The 23712-nt window shown below is 47.0% G+C and overlaps 1 protein-coding gene across 2 annotated transcripts in view; it reads right to left on the reverse strand.

The window, feature by feature from the left end:
- The window catches only part of AHCTF1 (AT-hook containing transcription factor 1), a 1132528-nt gene that overhangs the window by 311083 nt on the left and 797733 nt on the right, over positions 1 to 23712 (reverse strand). For both annotated transcript variants that reach the window (XM_078649035.1, XM_078649034.1), the window contains one exon: positions 2420 to 2540. In XM_078649035.1, the coding sequence (XP_078505161.1) occupies positions 2420 to 2540 (121 nt within the window). The remainder of the gene's footprint in view (positions 1 to 2419; positions 2541 to 23712) is intronic.

Genomic DNA, 23712 nt, shown 5'->3' on the forward strand with positions numbered 1-23712 from the left:
AATCCAGATCCTGGCCTGGATCCCTGGGGGCCCTGCGGTGCCAGGGCCGGAGCCGCCGGCATCAAAGGCCAAGAACCCCCAGCCACGTCTGCAGGGCCCAAACGCGTGCCGGCTGAGCGTGGCTTCCCAAAGATGGAGTGGAGGGCTTCATAAAAGTTACGAAGTTGGGCAGGGGTCACTCTTGCTTCCGAGAAGGGAGGAAGCTAGGAGCCGACCCAACAGGCTCCGCAGGCGGAGTCAAAGGACGATGACCTTCCGCATCCTGTCGGCCGACGGACGGGGAAAAGGCAAAGAGGGGCAGTGCATCTTCACCTTCTTCTTGTGCTTCGACTTACCCGAAATCGAAGACTTCGACGAGGAGTGATGGTGGTGACTCCGCGACCGGTCCTGCGACCTCCCTCTCGACCGGAACCTCGAGCGACGCCAAGCTGACTGCCGGGCCTCGAGAAGCTGTCGGGACAGTTCCAGCAAAGACTTCGGGTTCATGGCCCGACCGTTGGAGCACGACTTAGGGTTGTAGTCGCGCTCCAGACACCAAAGGCAGAAGAGGTGTGGGCACGCAACCGACATCAAATTGTGGCAGAGTTTGAAGCCAGTCCGACGATGGGACATCCCTATGTGCACCAGGAGTCAATACAACTGGAAAAGAGGTCGATGAAAGTGGAAAAATAGTTAATCAAAAAGTGACTAAGGGTGTTCTCCCCAGATCTGAGCTGGCTGGCGTGGAAAAAGAAAGAATTGTTGTCAGCGTGCAGGGGCGGCATCTAAGTACGTACTGCGACGTCATCCCGGCGATCACGACGGCGAATGCGGAGTTGACCGACGACACCTACCGACGTGCAGGGTTACTGCTACAAAACAAATTCTCCGGATCGAGCCTGACACCTGGGGGTATATCTGAGGTAAGGAATTTATAACTAATAGTCTCTTTCAGATGAGCAATATTTATTACAACATTTAAAACTTGATCTTAATGACCAAACAGATTAAGTCGAAAAAGTCGATTCGATAATGCCTACAAACTGCAAAGAAAGGTATTGAGGCATACATAAGAAACGCCACAAACGTTATAAGGCTAAAGCATCTGCTTTACACAACCAAGTAGTAAAAAGCAAGCATTCCAGCATACGGTTGGTAGCCGTCTGCCTTTTCCGAGGCAGGAGATCTTATCGTGACAGTGAAAGGGGCTTAAACAGTGTGAAGAGCTTTAGTAGAAGCATCGAAAATGCATGTAATCAGGGGAAGATAACAAAAAAAAGTTCCAGACAAAAGTGAATGAACACAGCAGTAATTTGGCCCGGGGACTTATAAGATATATTGAATACAAGAGATTTCACAAGCACAGTGCAAGTGCTGTGGAAGCGATACCTAAAAAAATGAACTGTGCGGATGTTTCAGAATATATCATAACTAGTAAAAGCACATTTTATGTAATTTTGAAGTGTAGTGGAAACAAATATTTGAATATGATTAAAACACATCAATACACAAGGTGACGGAATTTGCACATATTATCGTTTGTGGGCAGTAAAATAGTATTTCGGTGCAAATGTAATGGTCGTTTCAATTGAAAATGTGTGGTCTGTAATGGCAGTGAGCTACCACACCATGCATACTCTACACTACTCCACTTGACTATATGCCACGTCACCCCATTCTATGACACTCTACTCCAAGACAGTCTATGACTTGCCACTCGACTACACACCACTCACCGTACAACACACCACTCGACTTCCCTCCACAATATCCTATTTCACTCCATTTTAATCCACTCCACTTCAATCCAACCTAACCTACTCCATCCCACCCTAAACTATCCTACTCCAATCTACCCCATCCAATCCACCCCACTCCAATCTACCCCAAACTATTTCATTCCAACCTACCTCACCCTAACACAATATACCACACTACAAACTACTCCACCCTATCCCGATCTATTCCCACACCATTCTATTCAACTGCACTCCAAATCTACTCTACTCCAATCTACACCTGTCTACCCCAATTCAACTACCCCACTAACCCACTCCACTCCCCCCACTCTACTCCCCCCCACTCCACCCCACTCCCCCCCACTCCACTCCCCCCCACTCCACTCCACCCAGCTCCACTCCATGCTACTAACATTTAGCCAAGTTGCACAGCAGCCAAGCTGGTGTACATAATGGATAAAACACATTGCCAAAGCCAATAGCTCTGAAATAGAAACAACCTATTGGTTTTGCCCATGCTTGTTGTCATTAGAGAAATACATAATCTTGGATAATCAGTTAGCATTAGTATCCTTCCTTAATCTACATAAGACACAGTTGATGACAGATGCAACAAATACATAGCACAGACTTCTGGATAGCATGGCCATTTAAGATATGCATAACCCTCTGGCCAAACAGCACACATTATGAATATTTACCTGTCAACTGGTGGCAACAAGCAAGTAGGGTTGTGGATGTCCTGCACAGTGGTTACACTTTCTAGTAAGGCATCCTCATTATTGGGAACAATTAGATATTCAGCTTCAGTTTCCATCAATTCTGTTTTACAAGGGTAAAGATTAAGTGAATTAAAGTTAATTTATATAATTAAAAAAAATAAAACCATTTCAAATTGTGTTCTGAAAAAGTTGACACAGTTCTCTGGCATCAGCAGGTGGTGCCACAGCTCCGATTTGAATCCTAGAGCCTCCACAGACATGACATCAATGCTGTAAATGGTGCCAGCCCAAAATGCTGTCAGTTCCCCATCCTTTTTTCTAAGCTCTCAGAGGTGGACACCAAGCTTACCAGCTCAAGGCTACATTGGGAGTTTATTAATAAATCACAAGACCACTCTTCCGAAAATGGAGGCAAGTGGGTTTGGGTGAGTAACCCAGCATACAGAGTACACTACCAAAAGGCAGTTACTGAACATAAACAAATTGTTCTTCGGAATGGTATTTCGACTTGCAGAATACTCCCCTACTGAATCACTACCCAAAATGTACCTCCAAGGTGGTGGGTCTGAGGAGCTAGTCAAGCCAGGAAATCCTGCAACTAATCTGGCAAAATGACCATCTGTAAGGAGTTCGGAGTTGAGACAGTAATGCCTGGTGAAGTTGTGGACCAAACCACATTGTGGCTAAGAAAATGTCCTACATGTTAACATCCTGAGAACACTGAGAAAGCAGCTTTTGGTTTGGAGAATCAGCTCTGAGGCACTCGGACTGGAGAATCCTTCTTGGCAATGGAGCAGCAGATCTTGATGTAAAGAGCAATCCAGTAGGAAAAGGTCTAGTTATGAATTACCTTGCCCTTCACAAAGCCACGTTATGAGAAAGTAAGCAGGACCTGCTTGTGTAATGATATATCTGTAAGAGACATTAGTTAGTGATCGATTCCTTACCTTGGAATATACCCAGGCATCAAGACTGGATCCGGAAAGCTTTGCTAGCAGTACCCCTAGGCGTCAGTAGATGGCGTTGTGCGGCTCTGCGCCCGTCGCTGGCTTCCTATGCGCCGAGGTGAGGTCACAGATACTACTTAGGCGCCATCCAAGCGCTCGGACGTCAGTTCTGGTCACGACTTTTCGCGCCAGGAACACAGAGCCATGCAAGAAACTGACCACTGGTGCCATGAAACTAGGGCCCTGAAAAAGATGTCCTTAATCCTAGTAATCAGTTCGCAGAACGGGGAGGATGGGTGGGCGGTAAGGAGTCTATCACTAACTAATGTTTCTTACAGATATATAGTTACACAAGTAGTAACTTGTGCATCTGAAAGAGACACGTTAGTGATAGATTACTTACCTTAGAATAGATACCCCAGGAATACCAACCCCGGTGGAGGGTCTGCGAATAAGATTACACTAGAAAGTCACGGAGAACAGAGCGGCCAAGGAAGCCATCTCTGCGGACTTGACTGTCAAGGCAGTAATGCTTGGTAAACGTGTGCAACGAGACCCACGTAGCTACCTGACAAATCTCCTGCAAGGGAACGCAGCGTCCCAAGGCAGTAGTTGCTGCAGTTGCCCTGGTGGAATTGGCACGAGCCCCACAGGAGGCTCCTTCTTAGCAAATGAGTAACAGGCCTTGATGCAGAGAACGACCCACCGAGAGATGGTCCGTTTGTGCACAGCCGGACCTTTTTTGGCACCCACGAAGCCAACAAAGAGCTGGTCATTCACTCGGAACGTGTGTGTCTGGCTCAGGTAGGAGGATTGCGCATGTTTTGGGTCCAGACGGTGGAGCCTCTCTTCCTCTTTGGAAAGATGCAGAGGCAGAAAGAAGGGGGGCAAAGTGATGGTCTGCCCGATGTGGAAGGGCGTGACAACCTTTGGCAAGAAAGGAGGACGGGTCCTCAGAACCACCTTGTTCGAATGAACGGAAAGGAGGTTTAGAAGAAAAAGCCTGGAGCTCACTCACTCTTCTGGCAGAGGTGATAGCTACCAGGAAAGCCGTCTTGAGAGTGAGAAGACGCAAAGGACAATTATAAAGGGGCTCGAAGGGAGCGTACATCAGATATGTCAAGACCAGGTTTAAGTCCCATTGAGGCATGATGAACCGCATGGGAGGAAAAGTGTGCAAAATGCCTTTAAGAAAACGGTTAACAACCGGGGACTTAAAAAGAGAGGGCTGATCTGGAAGCCGTAGAAAGGTGGAGATGGTTGAAAGATAACCTTTGACAGTGCCCAGATCAGAGCCCTGCTGGGCTAAAAAAAGAAGGAACAAAAGGACCTCGGAAAGAGGGGCAGAAAGGGGATCTACAGCCTTTGCTGTGCACTATGCCACAAATTTATTCCACCTGCAGGCGCATACAGTTTTTGTGGAGGGATGCGAGGCTGCCAGAATTACACCACAGACTTCGGGAGGAAGATTGAAAGCTGCCAACTGTTGCCCCTCAATCTCCATGCATGGGGGTGGAGGCTGGGCAGGTTCGGGTGGAGTACCGTCCCCTGCTGCTGCAACCGAAGATCCTTCCAAAGAGGCAGTTGGATCGGGGGATCGGTCGCCATGCTGAGTAGCTCGGGATACCGGTATCTTCGTACCCAATCCGGAGCCACAAGAATGACTTGGGCCCGGTTGCGCCAAATCTTCTTCAGCACTCTGGGCAGACGTGGTATAGGCGGAAAGGCGTACAATAGACCTCAACTCCACTCTTGATGAAAAGCGTCGCCTAGCGAGTGCCGCCTTGAAAATTCCAACATGCAGAACTGATGACATTGCGCGTTCTCTTCAGTGGCGAATAGATCTAACCAAGGCTGTCCCCACTGCAGAAAGAGACCATGCGCCATGTCCGAGTTCAGACGCCATTCGTGATCCATCAAGCACCAGCGGCTGAGTTCGTCCGCCCTGGCGTTCAGAGAACCTGCCAGGTGTTGAACCACCAAGGAAATGCCTCGATGTTACTGCCATGTCCAGAGGCGCAGAGCCTCCTGGCATAGGGTTCAGGACCCCACCCGCCCTGTTTGTTGCAGTACCACATGGCGGTAGTGTTGTCTGAACACCTGCACCACACTTCCCCGGACAGAGGGAAGGAATGCCTGCAGTGCAAGTCGGATCGCCTGAAGCTCCAACAGGTTGATATGGAGTCGGGACTCCGTCGGAGACCAGAGGCCTCTGATCTCCGCTTCTCCCAAGTGGACACCCAATCCCAGGAGAGACGTATCCGTCACCATTGTATGCTCCGGTTGGGAAAGGGAGAGGGATCTGCCATTGACCCAATCGCGATTCGTGAGCGACCACTGTAATTGTCTTGAAGTGCCCTCCGAGATCTGGTCGTGATCGGACAGGTTGCCCTGATGCTGTGCCCACTGGAACTTCAGGTCCCACTGCAGAGCCCACATGTGCAATCTGGCATGTTGTACTAGCAGGATGCCATCAGGCCCAGGAGTCGAAGGGTCATCCTGATCGAAACCTGGGATAGAGGCTGAAAGATCGGAATCATAGCCTGAATAACCCAGACTTGCTGTTCGGGAGGATAAACCCCAAACCGTGACCAATCCAGAACCGCTCTGATGAAAGGGAGCGTCTGAGAAGGACTTCGGTGCGACTTCGGCACGTTGATGGAAAACCCCAGCAAATGCAGGTCGGCCGTCATCTGGAGGTGGGTGACAACTGCCTGGCGCGAGCCTGCCTTCAACAACCAGTCGTCGAGGTAGGGGAATACTGACACCCCTGACCTGCGCAGATGAGCTGCGACTACCGCCATCACTTTTGTGAACACCCGAGGGGCGCTGGTAAGGCCGAAGGGGAGCACAGCAAACAGATAATGCTCTTGGCCTACCATGAACCGCATGTAACGTCGGTGGGCCGGCAGGACAGGGATGTGAACATAGGCGTCCTGCAAGTCCAACGCTACCATCCAGTCTCCAGGGTCGAGGGCAGCCAAGACCTGAGCCAGAGTCAACATCTTGAACTTCTCCTTCCGAAGGAGGCGATTGACGTTCCTGAGGTCCAAGATGGGGCACAAGCCCCCGTTGTCCTTCTTGGGGACCAAAAAGTAGTGGGAATAACAACCACGCCTTACTTCTGGCCCAGGAATGCGCTTGGTGGCCCCCTTGGCCAAGAGGGCCATGACTTCCTGCTGGAGAAGTGCAAAGTGATCCTCCGACATGCAGTGGAACCGAGGTGGCATGGCCGGGGGTGGGGGTCAGGGTAGACTCGAAGGAGAGGGAGTAACCTCTCCGGACAAGTTGCAGCACCCACCTGTCGGGAGTGACAGAATGCCAATGGGGAGGGTGATGACGAATCCTGCCACCCACTGGCGTGGGGTGCGCCCCGAAGCTCAGACTAGGAAGGCTTTGAGGCGGATGTCACGGAGGTGGAGTGGCCCTCACGCCGGCCCCTGCAGCCGCCACGGCGGCCTGCGCCGAGTTTGGTTCTGCGCAGGTTTGTGAATGAACGAGCAGACAGGGGGCGCCCCTTCCCTGGCCACGAAAGGAGTGAAAAGTAGACGTGGTCGGGCGCAGAGGCAGAAAGGTCTAAGGACTTGGCTGTAGCTCGAGAATCCTTAAAACGCTCCAGCGCACTGTCAGCCTTATCACCAAACAGGCGAGTGCCATCAAAGGGCAAGTCCATGAACAAGCTCTGGACATCCGGGGAGAACCCGGTAGATCTCAATCAGGCGTGACGACAAATTGCCACAGTACTAGAAATCACCCTACCAAGAGAGTCTGCGGTATCTAAGCCACAACGAATGGCGAATTTAGCCGCGTCCTTACCCTCGGCCACAGCCTCGGACAGCACATCCTGGACCGCTTCTGGACACTCAGGCAACAACTCAGCAACGGTATCCCACACCGCGTGGGAATAGCGGCCCAATAGACATGCAGTGTTCACCGAACGCAGACCCAAGCTGGCCGACGAGAACAACCGTTTGCCAAACTGCTCCAGCTTCTTAGAGTCCTTATCCAGCGGAGCTGTGGGAAAGGCACTCTGGGACGTCGAAGCTTGAATGACCAGGCTCTTGGTCATTGAGTGGTCAGAAAGGCTGGATCACTCGGCGCTGATGCCTGGCGACGTTCTTATCCACAGGCGCCCCTGTGGCCGGCCGCGACCAAGTGCCCAACAAGACATCAGTGAGGGAGTCATTAAACGGCAGCAGTGGCTCCGATGAAGTGGATGCCGACTGAAGAACTTCAGTGAGGAGATTAGTTTTCAGGGCTAACATAGGGAAATCAAGGTTAAGGACCTCAGCTGCCCGGCGGAGCACCACCGTATACGAGGCACCTTCCTCCATAGTGGACGGGGGAGAGAAACTCCGGGTCAGTAGAGTTTGTCGAGACCGCTGGCCTCTTCCAAGTCGTAAGCCCAATCCTGCTCAGAGTCGCACTGACGGGCAAGAGGGTCCTCAGACCCCTCCCATTCATCCTCAGCCTCCGCCGTGTGCGGCGCAGACCGCGGCGGCGGGGCAGGGACCGGGGGAGGAACACATGGCGTCGGGAACTGCGCCGGCTGGGGCCGAACCGGCGCGATGTCCCAACTCGGATCACAGGCGGGGACAAAACCGTCCGGGAACCGGGGAAGAGGCAGAACCAACGGCATCCACTGCGGCACCGCAGGCGGAGCCCAGGGTGGCGCTGACGCCGGAGCCGGCAGCTTAGGACCGCTTGGCGCTGGGGCCGAAGGCGCAGAAACCTGCGGTGCCGGAGCCGCCGATGGAATCGACGGCCCAGCAGGATCCTGGCACGGGACCGCGGGGCCCAAAGGCTCACCGGCGGGAGCCTGAGGCCTAAGCAGGCGCTCCATGGCAGCAAGAAACTCTTGCACCTTTGAGGGAGTCGCCGATGGACCCGGGTAAGGCGGGTAGGCCGCGGGACTCCCAGGCTCCAAAGGAGCCACAGGGGCGGAACCCCTGTCCCCATCGTCCGCATCCGAGGTTGAAGACTTGGAGCCCGAGAAGCGGTGATGTTGGCCCCGCAAGCGTTCACGAGAACAGCCCCTGGACCATGAACGGCGCTGGGATGAGTGCCTTACTTCAAGCAGCTTCCGGCGCCGCTCCCTCAAGGTCTTCGGGCCATGGCCCGACAGTCTAGACAGGACCGGGAGTCAGGGTCGCGCTCCAGGCAGTAGAGTCAGACGTCGTGGGGTCCGCCACCGACATATAGCGACGGCAGGCCCTACCGGACTTAAAACCGGTCATCCCTATGCACCAGAGCAGACCAACAAGAGACAAAACGTCCCAAAAAAGATAGTCAAAAAGTGACTAGGGTACGTGCTCTAACCGGATCTGCGCTTACTGGCGCGGAAAAATAAAGAACTGACGTCAGCGTGCATGGGTGATGCCCAAATAGTCTCCGTGACATCATCTCGGGGCATAGGACGCCAGCGCCGGACGCGTAGCCGCTAAACGCCACCTTCTGACGCGCAGGGGTACTGCTAGCAAAACTTTCCGGATCTTGTCGGATGCCTGGGGATATTCTAAGGTAAGGAATCTATCACTAACGTGTCTCTTTCAGATAGGAAAAATGAGGGTGGAGAAAGTCTGAGGCTTATTACAACACTAAGATGAGGACATGGCAACCAGGAAAACAGACTCAACAGTGAGCAGGTTCAAAGGGCTAGTATGCAATGGCTCAAAAGGTGAACTGGTCAGAAAAGAGCACCAGATTATGGTCTTGTTGTAGCATGACAAACAGCAAATGTGTGTTGAAGTAGAAGAGAAGGTAAAGAGAGTTGGGACCCTTAAAAAAAAAAAAAAAAAAAGCGGCTTCAACACAGATGGCTGATCCGGCAAACAAAAGCCGCAGGAGTTGGGCTGTGATGACTGGTGCCTCCAGAGAGATTCCGGAATATCCCCATAACTTGTGGTATTGTGAGTGAAATTGACCTGTCAGGGAAATCAATCCAAAGGGGTAGGGTGTTCACCCGCCCTTATTTAAAGTGCTCCCAGGCTGATCCTGTCTTTTTTGCAGGAATGTCGGCTTAAATAAAAGGTATGTCAATAACACTTGCTGGAACATCATGGAATCCAGTGAAGAGAATCTAAGTACGAGGATGGATGACAACCATGGACCACACCACCATGTTCACCATATCCAAGGGAGGATGCAGGATTTCTATGACCTCATCCCACTCATCATGTACAGGAAAATGGTGACAAAAGTGGTCAGAAAGATTATAGAGATTACCAATTGCACCATAACCCACAGGCCATGAGACTAGCAAGCCAGAAAACATTTCACTTTAATGGTTTGAAGGGCCAGTCTCCCAGAAGAGAAAACAGTCTTCACCTGAGTGTCAATCCTTTGCGACTCCCTATCAGAAATGGGGGGTTAGGGTTTTGTTCTGAGGTGGCAGAAGCCTTTGCAACAAGACTTTCTGGGGATGGGGAGCAGTCAATAACTTCTGGTCACACTGTGCCAGACAATGATGGACAATTCAGCAATCCACCATAGAATCAGAACATGGTATGCTCCAAGCAACTAAGAAGGGGTCCATCAAAATGTTGTTGAATGGACACAAGGGCTCTACATTAGAGATTAATGACTGCAACATTTGCTTGAGAAGGTTACCTTGTTTTCATCCTCAAGTAAGGCTATTCTAGAACTGCAGAAGCAGTTCTGTGCAAAAGGTCTGCAAAGGAGGCTACCTCTTTAGTGCAAGACACTGAAAACCACTCTAGGTCAACCTCAGGGGATGTAGCTTAGCCATTGGTACTCTGCAGGGCCAAATAGTCACTTGCATCAGCGGCAGCTGGGCTAAGGAAGAGGATTGGCTACCTCGCTGTTACCATCATGGATGTAGTATGTCCAGGATTTGGATGTTGTCAGAATCTTTGCCAAAGTGCTCCCAAATATTATGAAAATCCTCAACATGGGGCAAGTATCTGTAAAGGAGATTCTTCCTCAACCATAAATGCCTTGCATTTAGACCTGCATGGAATGACCTTTATCGTTGGAGAGGTTGTGTCTTTCTGTAAAGGACTCAGTTGGTGCCAGAGGTGTCTACAACAGATTTCGCACCAACGAAAGAAGTAGAGCAACTGGCAATGCCTTCAGCATTAGATTATGTGTTGGTCCTGCCAGAAAAGCATCAGAAGTAGGCAGAGTAGGATCAACAGAAATAAGAGATTGACTTACCACTAAAAGCCCAGACAGTGGCATTGATAGCTCCCACAGGGTCTGAAGGTGTACCAATAGGAGCCAGAACAAAGTGGAAAAGATGTGGTGCAAGATGTTCTTGGAGCAAGGTCAGCACCAAATGCCTGAAACTCCAGAAAGTGAATTGGGAGGCTCAGTTTCAGAGACGCAAAAGAGTATGGCTACAGCTGCATTTCTGCCCAAACAGGCAAGGAGGAAAATGTTAAAGCTGGAGTATGGGAGTGACACAGTCAACCTATAGACCTCAGTCTTGAGAGAAAGTGACATCAAAAAGCAGAAGAATCCTTTTTGTGGTGTTTTTTTTCATTAAATTGCTCACTTAAAAAAATAACCTTCAAAGACAAGCTGGAATAGGAAACGGAGCTGGACCTCAAACAAAGTCAGGACCGTCAATTTCATGGGCCAACAACATGAAGAGCTCTACCATTATACTCCATGATGGCCTTGGCTGTAAGGCAGCTGCATTTTTTACATACAACCCAAAGTTATATTTGGCCAAAAGGACCACAAACAGACACTGTGGGGAATCCAAGAGCAGCATCTGTTGAAACTCTGAAATCTTTGAGGGAGACAGTGCGAAGACAATACAAAACAATTACAATTTCACAGGAAAATGCTTCTGAGACCAACTTTGGATCAATGTTGAAAGGTAGACAAAAAAGGAGAGGAAGTCAGTGTACTAGTGTAGTGTCACCTATAGCTCTATGACAGCATGTCTGGGGAGGAATTATGGAGTTCTGTAGCACCACCTGTTGAAGCAACGCAGCTCTTTAAGCTTTTAGAAGACAATCAGCAACCTGAAGGGGACACAAGAGAGGAGGAATATGCAGACAGAAATCTATCATTAGCACATGATTTCTTCAAAGGGTGTACTGTGATTATTAGCATACATAGCAGAACAGGGAAAGATTTGAATTTACAAGTTATTTCATCCCTCCACATATCATTGTCCTGGTACTCATCTGCTCTTTGTGTGCTCTGTTAAAACAAGGTTAAAATGATGTTGCTTTTGCTATAACCAAAAGTTACTTACCTTCGGTAATGTCTTATTTGGCAGACTGTCTAGCCACAGATTCCTTACCTTGGTATATTTCCCAGGAGTCAGACCGGTAATATGTGGGGTAATTAGCAATGCATGATGAGGGCAAGAAGTATAGATACCTTATGGCACTAGATATAGTTACTTGAGCTATCTATAACTGGTGAATTTCAGGGGTTTTGGACAGTTAAAGCAGCATATTTTAACTGATATTTTCACTGAGCTATAATGTTACTTTAACCTTTGTTTTTTCCGGATATAGATATATATATATATATATATTATAGATAGATAGATATATATATATATAGAGAGAGAGAAAGAGAGAGAGGGAGGGAGACACACACTTTAAATTACTTTTGCAAACCACCGCTTGCTGTTTAGTACCACTAGGTATAGCTACGATAATTGATGTGCTTTAGACTAAAATTCATAATTAAGGCAAGTGGCAAGTAGGCATACACAAGTGTCTTGTTTCATTCCAGCCCAGAATGTTTCTCCTAACAATTGCTCTTGCGTGAATCTTACAACATCTTAGAGCCACAGTAAATTCAGACCCGACCTACCCTGTTGCCAGGCATGTAAGAGCTGAACATGGAGGCAATCTCAATGTTCTCAACTACTTTGTAATAGATCATGTCCCTAGCAGTAAAAGGGGAGGGGACAGGGAAAAACAACTTCGTCGGCTAGAAACCAGTTACATTGTGGAACTAGAAACCAAGAGTCCACGAGGCCTTAACATTTGCGAAGACCTACACCACTTCTTAGGATAACTTTAAGACACTGTGGACTTTTATATTCATAAATGAACAATTACATAGATAGATTTACTATGACCTAAAATGCACATAGAAAGTCTGTGCTAGAGATGGGGAAAGGCTTTAAATCACACTAGGTTGAGATGACCAACTGATCTGTATAGAACATCTAGTAGCCAATTTGATGGATTTAACCATGTTATGGACTGAGTATTTGTACTCTAACAAAGGGACCATACATATCATTAGGTCACGCAAGCTCATTAGACTATAAAAGTCACTGTACAAACCTATGAATGAATTGGGCAGAGAAAGGCATTCTCTAATGGGAATTGTGGATTGTAACGTATATGTGATATTGGCACAACTGAAATGAATAACCCATCAATGTGGCCTATCAACTGAGAAGCATTTTGTATTTGCACAGTTATAATTTCTGTGTCTCATGTTACAGGATCGTTTGCCTCCCTTCCCTCAAACCCCCCCCTCTGATATCAAAATTACACTGTTGAAGTATTCATACAACTTATGTTGCAATATTCACGGGTGGGAAAATGTTAACATCTAACTTCAACTAGCAATGATTTTAATTTTTAATTTTTAATTTTGCACTTATCACTGAAATAGTTGGATATCATGAACCTATGAGTAGCACAACAATTAAGGATAAAAATGTAGGTGGCGGAAAGCAGTGTGAATATAGAGAACCCTTTATATAGGGGAGGGGAAAAAAAAACGGAAAAAGGATTAAGTATTTCTATTCATGATTTCACTGTTTTTCCACTAGAATGATATGTTCTGTCTATCTAAAAACTGAAACATAGTTCAACTTTGTATATACTTGACTTTTAGAAAATGACCGAACAACTCCTTAAACACATTGTATCTGTTTTCAGTTTATTACTGCTGAAGTGACAAAAGCATGTAGTATGTTGTTTATTTTCACTGGGGAATCATGACCAATCACGAAGGTTCATATGTTTTTTTAAAAAGAGGAGGGTTCAAACACACAGAATACCAGCGAGCAAGGCGTCATTGAACGCCGAAACGCGTTTGGTTTTTTGCCACAGCAATGCACAAAAGATTTGAAAAATAAAGAATACCAGCGGCTGCTGTACAAAGCAAGAGTCTGTCTCTCTCATTTCCTGGCGAGCGCTGCGATAGTGGTAGCGAGGAGAGTGGAACCTGGATATATATATATATATCTATATATATATATATATATATATATATATAATACCTACTGGCGATAGCCAGTAGGTATATATAGTTAGGATTTTTTCTCTATGGGATTTTTGAAAATTCTATGTAGAATAACTTTGGCGTTTGAGGACGGAATTGGCTGAAATTTTCAGGAAAATTGAACATTTTGTGTCTGAGCAGCCCCTGAAAATTTGGGGGGATTTCGTCAATGGGGGGCCGAGAAAAAAGGGGGGTCCCAAAACGCGTTTTTCCCATGCAATTTTCCATAGGGCGGTTGGCCTCACTTTTAGCTCGAACGGCTGAATGGATTTCCACGAAACTTGGCAAAATTGTAGGGACTGGTAGCCCGATGTGCCTTTGCTAGGTCTCAATATATGTGCTCCAGTGGATTTTGAGAAATTAACGTTCAAAAAAATATATATATCTGTAAGCGCGCTCCGGGCAGCGCCCCGGTTCGCGTACCTGACGCGTAACGGAACTTCGCGAAGCGAAGCTGATAGGCTCTCCAGTGTCTGTCAACATTAAAAACAGTCCGGAGCGGCCGCCATCTTGTCTCTCGGTAGGATCGAGAGACAAGATGTGGTGAAAAACGAAGGGGGGAATGAAGGAAAGGGGGCAAGGTAGACTCCTCCTGACCCCCTAGGATTGATGAGGGGGATATTAAAGTGCCCCGCGGGGCAAAAAAAATGTAAAAAAATGTTTGCGATTTTTCGCCGTAGAGGCGCGTCCCGGTACGCGAACCGGGCAGCTAACCGGCAGCGTAACGGGAGTCCGCCATCTTGTGTTTTTGGAGCGTCCGGTTCGCGTACCGGGTAGCGTCCCGGTAAGCGTAACAAGAGAAACAGTAAAAAAAAAAATTAAGGGAATAGATTTCCAGCAAACTTTGAAAAATTGTAGGGACTGTTTGTTTGATGTGCCTTTGCAAGGCCTCAAGATATGTGCACGTGTGGATTTTGTCTAATTAAGGTTAAAAAAAATATATATCTGTAAGCGTGCTCCGGCGCGCTTACGTTATGGGTTTTGTTTGCGCTGCAGAGCCGATACGTCACGGTTATGCGACGCGTCATGAGGCGTCTCACGTGGCTACATGATACGTCACGTAATAAAGAATATATTTTACAGATATAGATATTAGCTTTTAAAAAAACAATGAAATTCACTGAAAAAACCATAGGTTATATATAGACCATATATAGTTAGGAATTTGCATTTACAAAACCTTGAAAATTCACTGAAAAAACCATAGGTTAGAGACCATATATAGTTAGCTGGACATTTTATTGACATAAAACCAATGAAATTCCATATATAGTTAGTTGCACTAACTATATATCGCGCACCCGCAATCCACTGCTGATGATGTCACATATTACATCATTCATGACATGGTCAGTAACATCACTGATGACATCACTGATGACATCTCAAATGACATCACTGATGACATCACTGATGACATCTCATTTGACATTACTGATCACATCACTGATGACATCATTCATGTGATAATACGATGAACCTCTTCAGACTCTAATGTAACCTTAGATACACTCAGTGTAAACAGACACTCACAGACTGTCACTCATCCATGAAGTTACACACACACCTAGTCAGTCATGCTAAGAATCAATCACACCTCCATTTTCTCAACTATACAGTTATACACACCTTACTTATTCAAACACATACTAACACATATTTACTCTCTTATACAATCCCGGATACAAGTTCACAATGATCCATACAGCCACTCACACATTCACTGGCTCTTATGCACAGTTATTTATATATGTCAACTCTCACATGTACTGTGTTTTACATATGTACTTACTTTGACATGTTGCACTGAGATATGCATTCACTCACCAATACACTCATGCACACAGTCAACCGCCCATACAGCTGTTTCCACATGCACTTTTGAACCCATACATCTAGTGAATCAACTGCTCACACATCTATGCACAGAGTTATACACCTCCCAGACACCCACACACACACTCAGTCTCCCATACAAATACATGGGCAACCAATAAATAACCCATATAGTTACTCATATAGCTACTGATCAGCACATGCAGCAGTTTACAAAACAACAGATATAATGATGGACAAATTAAGACAGTTTAGTCACTAACCCATGCACTCAGTGAGACACATTTAATCACTCACTTATACAGTCAGTCATGTACCTACTAAATCCTTCATCCAGACACTTATAAATCCACTCATTCTTCAATATGTAAGACATATTTTAACTTTACAGAAACATACAGTCACTGGATGTTGTCATCAGTGATGTCATCAGTGATGTCATCTGAGATGTCATCAGTGATGTCATTTGAGATGTCATCAGTGATGTCATTTGAGATGTCATCAGTGATGTCATCAGTGATGTCACTGACCATGTCATGAATGATGTAATATGTGACATCATCAGCAGTGGATTGCGGGTGCGCGATATATAGTTAGTGCAACTAACTATATATGGAATTTCATTGGTTTTATGTCAATAAAATGTCCAGCTAACTATATATGGTCTCTAACCTATGGTTTTTTCAGTGATATATATATATATATATATATATATCAAAAACACGAAGGGTAGCCCTGGTGAAAGGAAGCCTACAGGCAGTTGTATTAGATCCATTTTATTGAGGCTCGACTTGCCAGCAAAGTTCAACGTGAACACAGAACTTCCAAGTGTCTCTCCTCTTGCCACTTGCCAGACGCGTTTCAGGAACAACGGTTCCCTTTCTCAATGGCTTGGAACTGCATCCAGTTCGTAATGCTGCCTCGCACTATTTATCTTCACGGGCCCTGCTCCAGTGGGCGTGGCCACAACAGCCTTCTGGGACCTGAAGTGCGAAGAAATTAAACTCCAGTGAGTGCAACGAACTTTGCAGGAAAAAAATTAACAAAGTCTTAAAACCCCAGAGGGTTGAAGTCAATGGCACGTTGAAAGCTGCCCTGCTTTGTAGTAGAGTCTCAGGAACACTGTCTCCCATGTGCGCCATCACCCTCACGGCAATGGCGCAGGTCCGCTTTTCGAGCAGCGAGCTTCCTTTCGCGGCTGGCAAAGCCGCTATTTATCAAAAACACGAAGGGTAGCCCTGGTGAAAGGAAGCCTACAGGCTTTTTTTTTTTTTTTCCTGCAAAGTTCGTTGCACTCACTGGAGTTTAATTTCTTCGCACTTCAGGTCCCAGAAGGCTGTTGTGGCCACGCCCACTGGAGCAGGGCCCGTGAAGATAAATAGTGCGAGGCAGATTTACGAACTGGATGCAGTTCCAAGCCATTGAGAAAGGGAACCGTTGTTCCTGAAACGCGTCTGGCAAGTGGCAAGAGGAGAGACACTTGGAAGTTCTGTGTTCACGTTGAACTTTGCTGGCAAGTCGAGCCTCAATAAAATGGATCTAATACAACTGCCTGTAGGCTTCCTTTCACCAGGGCTACCCTTCGTGTTTTTGATATATATCTAGAGAGAGGGAGACACACTTTTTAAATTACTTTTGCAAACCACCGCTTGCTGTTTTAGTACCACTAGGTATAGCTACGATAATTGATGTGCTTCAGACTAAAATTCATAATTAAGGCAAGTGGCAAGTAGGCATACACAAGTTGTTTCATTCCAGCCCAGAATGTTTCTCCTAACAATTGCTCTTGCGTGAACTCTGATGTGCGAAACTATTGAAACTTGCATTCAACAGTAGCAAATAGGTCTAGACAGGTCTTTCTCTACCTTGGGCTCATGATCTGCCAAGAGATTTTGCCTTCAGGGACCAGCCAGGCGGCTGGCTACTAGAAAGATGCTCTGGAACTTCAGCCACCTCCAGAGATGTAAAACCACTGGGCACAGTACCGCATTCTACCCACCCTATTACAGTACTACAAGATGGTGGACATGAGAGTCTGCACCCACCCTGCTGGACGGTAGTAAAGCCTTCAGGGTCAAACAAATGGATCGAAGCTCAAGTAGGCTGAGGTGGAACTGACTTCTGGAGGCCACGGGTATCTGATCTCCACCTTCGCTAGATGTTACAGATTTGCTGCGGTGGAGTAAAGGCCATGAACATCACGGTCACCAGAATTACCCTGATGAACGGAAGTCTATTTGTGGATAAAAGGCAGGAATTAGGCTGGTCTCTGGTGAAACCCCCAATAATGTCAAACGTTCTACTGTTGTCTGGAGGTTGTCTGCATTGAGCCTGCCTTCAGCAGCTAGTCGTCAAAGTAAGGGAATACAGGAACTCCCTCCCTCCGAAGGTAGGCAATGACCACCACCTTCACTTTCTTGAACTCTACAGGGACAAAGGTAAGGCTGAAGGGAAACATGGCAAATTGAGAGTAATCATGGTCTAGCTTGAACCACAGGTAACGCCTGTGAGACTGAAGCATAGGTATATAAAAATAACTATCCTACAAATCAAGGGACACCATCCAGTTTCCCAGGTCCAGAGCAGAGCCAATATAAACAGTTAGAGGCTAAAGCACCATGATAGCCATGAGGTTCCCGTCCATTTTTAAAATAGCAAAAAGTGTTAACATTTCTCCCTCCTCCCAAATTCCTTCAGGTGTGGGATTGAGGCAGGGAGAGGAGGAAATGAAAACGAAAGGACTACACTCTGAACAAAAATGAAAATGAAAGGCATACTCACTGAACCATCTGTAAAATCCTATTGTCAGACATGAAGGATTCAGATCCTGAGAATAAGTTTTTAAAGCCTGCCTCCTACTGGTGGGATGGGTGTCAATGAGGACAAACCGAAGTGGCTTGGTGGCTGTTATAGCTGGGGATGAAGAGTTGGGAGTGTGGGAGGCCTACCTAATAAGCTTTTGAGGACACTGATGGACCTGCAAAACTGTAACAAAGCAAGGGTAAAATATGGAAGCAAAGGAGAATGCATGAAAGACTGTGGAACGGACCTCTGAGTGAGACAGGGCTGTGTACTAACCCTGTGCTAGTTAATATTTACCGAATATGCCAATTGTGACCTCAATCTAGATGTTCCAAAGCTAAATGATAAACAAATAACAATCCTGTTATTTGCAGAAGATTCAGTGACACTTGCAAATACAGAAAGTTTCAATGCATTGTCTTATAGCTGGTTTTGAGATCTGCTGAGATAACAGGAAGCTTACCATCACAGAAAAAAAGAATCACATTTTTTATTATTAAACAAAAATCAAAGATCACATCGACCTTGTAAATCTATGGCAAGCCACTTGAAATAGTACAAACCCAACGATTATCTGGGCATACACATAGATGAACAACTCAATTGGGTCGATAAACTAATAAAGAGTAAAATACCTGCAGGAACTTGGTTTTTATTGTAGTACGTGTGTGGTTTTTTTTCTCCCCTACCCCTCCCTGCATGAGCTATAGGTAAGTCACCCCTACAGCAGGCCTTACAGCCCGAAGCCAGGGTGCACCATATCCCATATGTATGTGGACATATCTTCCTGAGCAGGTACGACCCTGCAATGTCTAAGTCCATTCTTAGACATTGTAAGTGAACAGGGAAGCCATAAGGAGTACATGGGCTGAACACTCATCATTACGAGTTCCCCAGCTCTATGATGGCTTCTCTGTATTCCAAGATGTTTGGTACCAAATATCTCATCCTAATAAACTTGCACTGATGCCAGATTCAGATTTATTAATAAATAAACCCAAAGGGTACATGGAGATGCCCACAGAAAAACCTAATGACCACTAATGTGGTTACTGAATGGTCTCGGCCAGCCTGTCACCACTAAAAAGGTTTCCGGCCTCCAGGCGTGAGCTGGGCTGCTGAAACACTGCCATTCTGCTGCTTCCTGCCTTGCTGAGTTGCCCCGCTGCTCTCTATTGCCTGGGTGAAAAGTACTAGACATGCATCACTAGAACCCGCAATGACTGAGAGCTAGCTAGCTGGCTGGCATCCAAATCTGAAGTTTCAGGCACATAAAAGACTTCCAACCACCCTGCTACTGCACCAGGACTCATCAGTGGATCTGCCCAGCCAAGTAGTTACATCCCAGGACTGGACCATTGGAAGTGTTTGCTTCAGATAACATGGCTGCATCCTCTGCTGCATGAGCAAAATCGACGCATCGCTGCTGCTTAAAGGAACAGAATTGCTCCATCGCCTTTGGAACTGCCACAGCAACGCTTTTCCCGGCGCAAAGTCCTTGCATCCTCATCAGTCTTGATGATGACCTCTGCACTTATCGGAACAGACACATCACTGCAACTGCACAGCGCATCTGGGAACAAAGCCTGCTCTGGGCAGAGAGGTTCACACCTCGTCCAAGCAGGAACTGCCTTCCAGGGCGGAAAGCTTTAAAGGCCAGCTAGTAGAAGATGCCAACCCCTCCTGTCCCCACTTTTTGGGTGGGAGGACAGGTGGGAACATTAGTTAGATTAGGAGGCCTGCCCACACCTAGCCAGCATCACACCTAAGGTGAGGTAGCTGATGTGGACCCCTCTTTTTAGAAACCTCCAGCTTGTGTTGGAGATAATTAGCCTACTGGTGTCAGAGTTATGTCCCTTCACACAGGAAGTGGTCATAAAGAGGATGGTCACCCTAAAAGTAGGTAGCCCATTGCTACTACCTGGGACACCCCTTAACATCCCTAAATCGACCAAGAACTTCAGATTCGACAGACCTAAAGACAAAGAGGACAAAGGAAGAGCTGCTGAACCCAAAAACGGAGTGCCTGCTACAGAGATTTGGTCAAACCCCTGTCTGCCACTTTAAGACTCAACAATTGAGGTGAACTGTCTCGTCCTGCTGCTGTGAGGCCTCTAAAAACCCCAGAGGACTATCAGCCTTCGCAAGTTGCCCAAGAACTCACTTGGAATAGAGGAGGCACTCCCCTTCAGACAGCAGGCATCGAAACAGCAGAGTCCAGTCCACTGACTTGCAGCAACTGACGAGAAGGAGGTACTTGTGCTCTGGATGATCAGATCCGTCTCCCCACAGAGTGTGGCGGCGCCAGTACCGACCGGAGCCGTGCAGTACCAATTCCTGGGGTATCGGTTGCCCTGCAACCAAGACAGACATCGAAGAGTTGAATCAGTAATCCAACTGTACCAGAGCCCAGCAGCCACTGAGGGATATTAAGATCACAGAGACCCACTTCGAGAGTGGGCCAACAATCCCGAATTTGCTCCTGCCAGCTGTTGGTCCTTGACCGCGGGTGGCACCTTTACACAACAGGCCAGGCCAACATTCCTGCACTGCACCCAGCCTGCCAAGCCAAAAACAAACAGGCTGTGCTCCCTTGTCCCGAAGGACTCTACGACCCCATCCCACGTTGAGGAGCTCTTGGACAACTCCCTGCTCCTGGCAGAATACGGGACGCACCCAACTAACTGTTGGTAGAAAACTGGACAGGGGCTTTGTGCTACAATAAACCCAGAAGGTGAACCCCTACAACTGTCTGCGCTGTGTTCTATACCTACCTTTACATTGGCAAACCGAAACCGGCCCTAGGAGGGGGCTCTGCGCTGTACAGTACGCTGTACTGTTACACTGACCTCCACTGACCTGTAAAGCGCCGCTGGGTTCCTGACGTTGCGACCGTCCCTGCCGCCGAGTAGTACCAACACTCGGCCAGAGAGCGGGGTGGACCACAACTCCCAGCTTGCCCTGCTCCAACACCGCCCACTTCCTGCACACAGCGCCAGGAGGCGCACAAAAGGAAACAGCTACCTCCGCGTCGCGGATGCGCGCGGACGGCGCCGGGCGGAGCCCGGGCAGAGGGCGGGCCGTCTGTGGCCGTCAGTGGTCAGCTGTGGTCGGGCGGGCCACCCCTCTAATATTGCCTTCCTGTTGTGGTGAGTTTACCTCGTTTATTATGGAGTCTGCTGATACAGCTGCTACACAGGATGATTTCCCTTTCCCTCCCCCAACATTTGAGTCCCTACTTGAGAATGCTCTGAACTTGGTTTCTAACGAAATTGCTGACACTGAAAGAAGAATGTCTCTGAGCTGTATCAATAATATTACACAGCCCATATCATCGCCAACTTGCCTAAGAATTCCATTATCACCATCTGTTGTAATTACAAAACTGGTACCGTTACATACACCCCCTGTACCCCTGCTGACAGAAGTTGCCCCCACCATTACAATTGACTCCCAGGAAGTTGTTAACATCACTGGATCTATGGAAGCCAAAAATAAACAAGGTGGGGAAAAACGCAAAAGAGGTACCGTTAGGCTAAGTGCCAACAAAAGGAAACAACTACTAATTAATAAGAGTCAGCCTACGCCACAGAGTCTGTGGAATAAACAAAAATCTTCTGGGGCACAAACTACTCATGTGGTCGACCTAGACTCAGCAGATGCGGATGATATTCACACCGCAACCACCGGTAACTCTAGTGGGAACTCCAATACAACATGGACACAAACCACATTAATGGGAGATAATTATAACCTCTCAAAACAAAATGGAAATCTAATAGAAACTATAGTGGACACTATTTTTAACCGACTAGAGAAGCAAATGATCACACGGTTTAATAATGTTTTTAAAAGACTTGATAGATTAGATAATCTGGTTAAAAACGAGGAAGCAAAAAGAAAGGGGTCTGTTATACTAGATCAAATCAGAGCTGACCGCCTCCTAAAAGAGCTCGAGTCTGTAAGCAACAATCTGTTACAGAAGAAGCAGGAAGCCTCCACTTCATTGGGTGGGGGCCCCAGCAACCCTGGATTATTAGCACCGCCTATTGTACCACCTACAACCCAACCCCGACTTGTCGATGGCGGGAAGAACATGGCACAAACCAATTCACCTTCCAAACCCACACCAACACCGGCAGCACGAAAAACTGCCCCCTCTGTTACTACCAATGCTAATTCCATCAATTATAACAACGGCCCCACCCAACCGACAATAACAGCAAGGTTAACCGTTGACAACAACAAAGGTACCGGGCAACCGGGGAAAGGTAGGACCCCCAGACATCAAGGGGCTGCCCTACATTTGCCACCGGATGCCTGCCCTTTTGTCCTGGTCCTTGCGGGGGTACCACCGCTGAGGGAGGAACAGGGAGAATCGTGGGTACAATTGCGAAACAAAAGTATAGACTGGCTAACCAAGCACAAAGGTGTCGGATACGATATCTCGAGAGAGATTCTATCGGTTCGCAGGGTGTCGTGGATTGGACCTCTACTAAAAGATAAGGAAGGAGACTGTATAGTCCTCAATTTTAAAAATCCTGGTACTGTAAGATATCTATTGAATAGAAACAATAACTACTCTGCTATTTCCACTGTTGTAACCATGCTACCTCTGAGCTATTTTTATAGACCACCTCTAACGCAATTTCGACCACCTTTAATGCAATTTTAACCTCCTCCAACGCATTTTCAGCCTCCTCCTATGCAATTTCAGCCAGCTCCATTCCCATGTACGATGTTTAATAGATATGCTCCTTTGTCGGATTTGGACATGTTGGATTGACCTTTAGTGATCAATCCAGTTGAACTATTCCCTGCACCCATGTCTGAACCTCCGGAAGATCCACAATTCCAGCTACGGATTGACAAGAACCCCATAATCACAGAATGTCTGTCCAGGATTCTGAACTTTCTCTCGTAAGTTGGAACATAGTGGGTCTTACCTCTAAATTGAAAATTAAAGAATGGTCAGAGTGGGTAAATGACAACTGTGACATACTGATGCTACAAGAGACTTGGAGCACAACTATGCCTACAATGGAGGGATTCAGTTGCTATAACCTAATGGCATCCCCTTCGTCTATGGGTCGCCCCAGTGGGGGCCTATCCATTTGGACTAAAATAAAAACTGGCGTACAAACTAAACTGATTCCTACACAGGGTAAATGTTTTATGGCTATGAAATATACCAATAAGATGAAATTATGTATAATTAATTTTTACAATAATGATTTTGTCACCCACCCTAACAACAATTTTTTGAAATTATTTAATTTTATCGATGATATTGAGGAGGGGCAGAAGTATGGGTCCTTTGATTGCATCTGTATTGGAGGGGATTTCAACGCCCATATGTATCGCAACAGTCCAACTTGTAGAAATGGAGAGGAGTTGAAAAACCATCTAGCCTCCCATGACCTATTGAATGCTATGGAAATTGCAGGAACA

Source organism: Lissotriton helveticus, chromosome 6, assembly GCF_964261635.1.
Source record: "Lissotriton helveticus chromosome 6, aLisHel1.1, whole genome shotgun sequence".
NCBI lineage: Eukaryota > Metazoa > Chordata > Amphibia > Caudata > Salamandridae > Lissotriton > Lissotriton helveticus.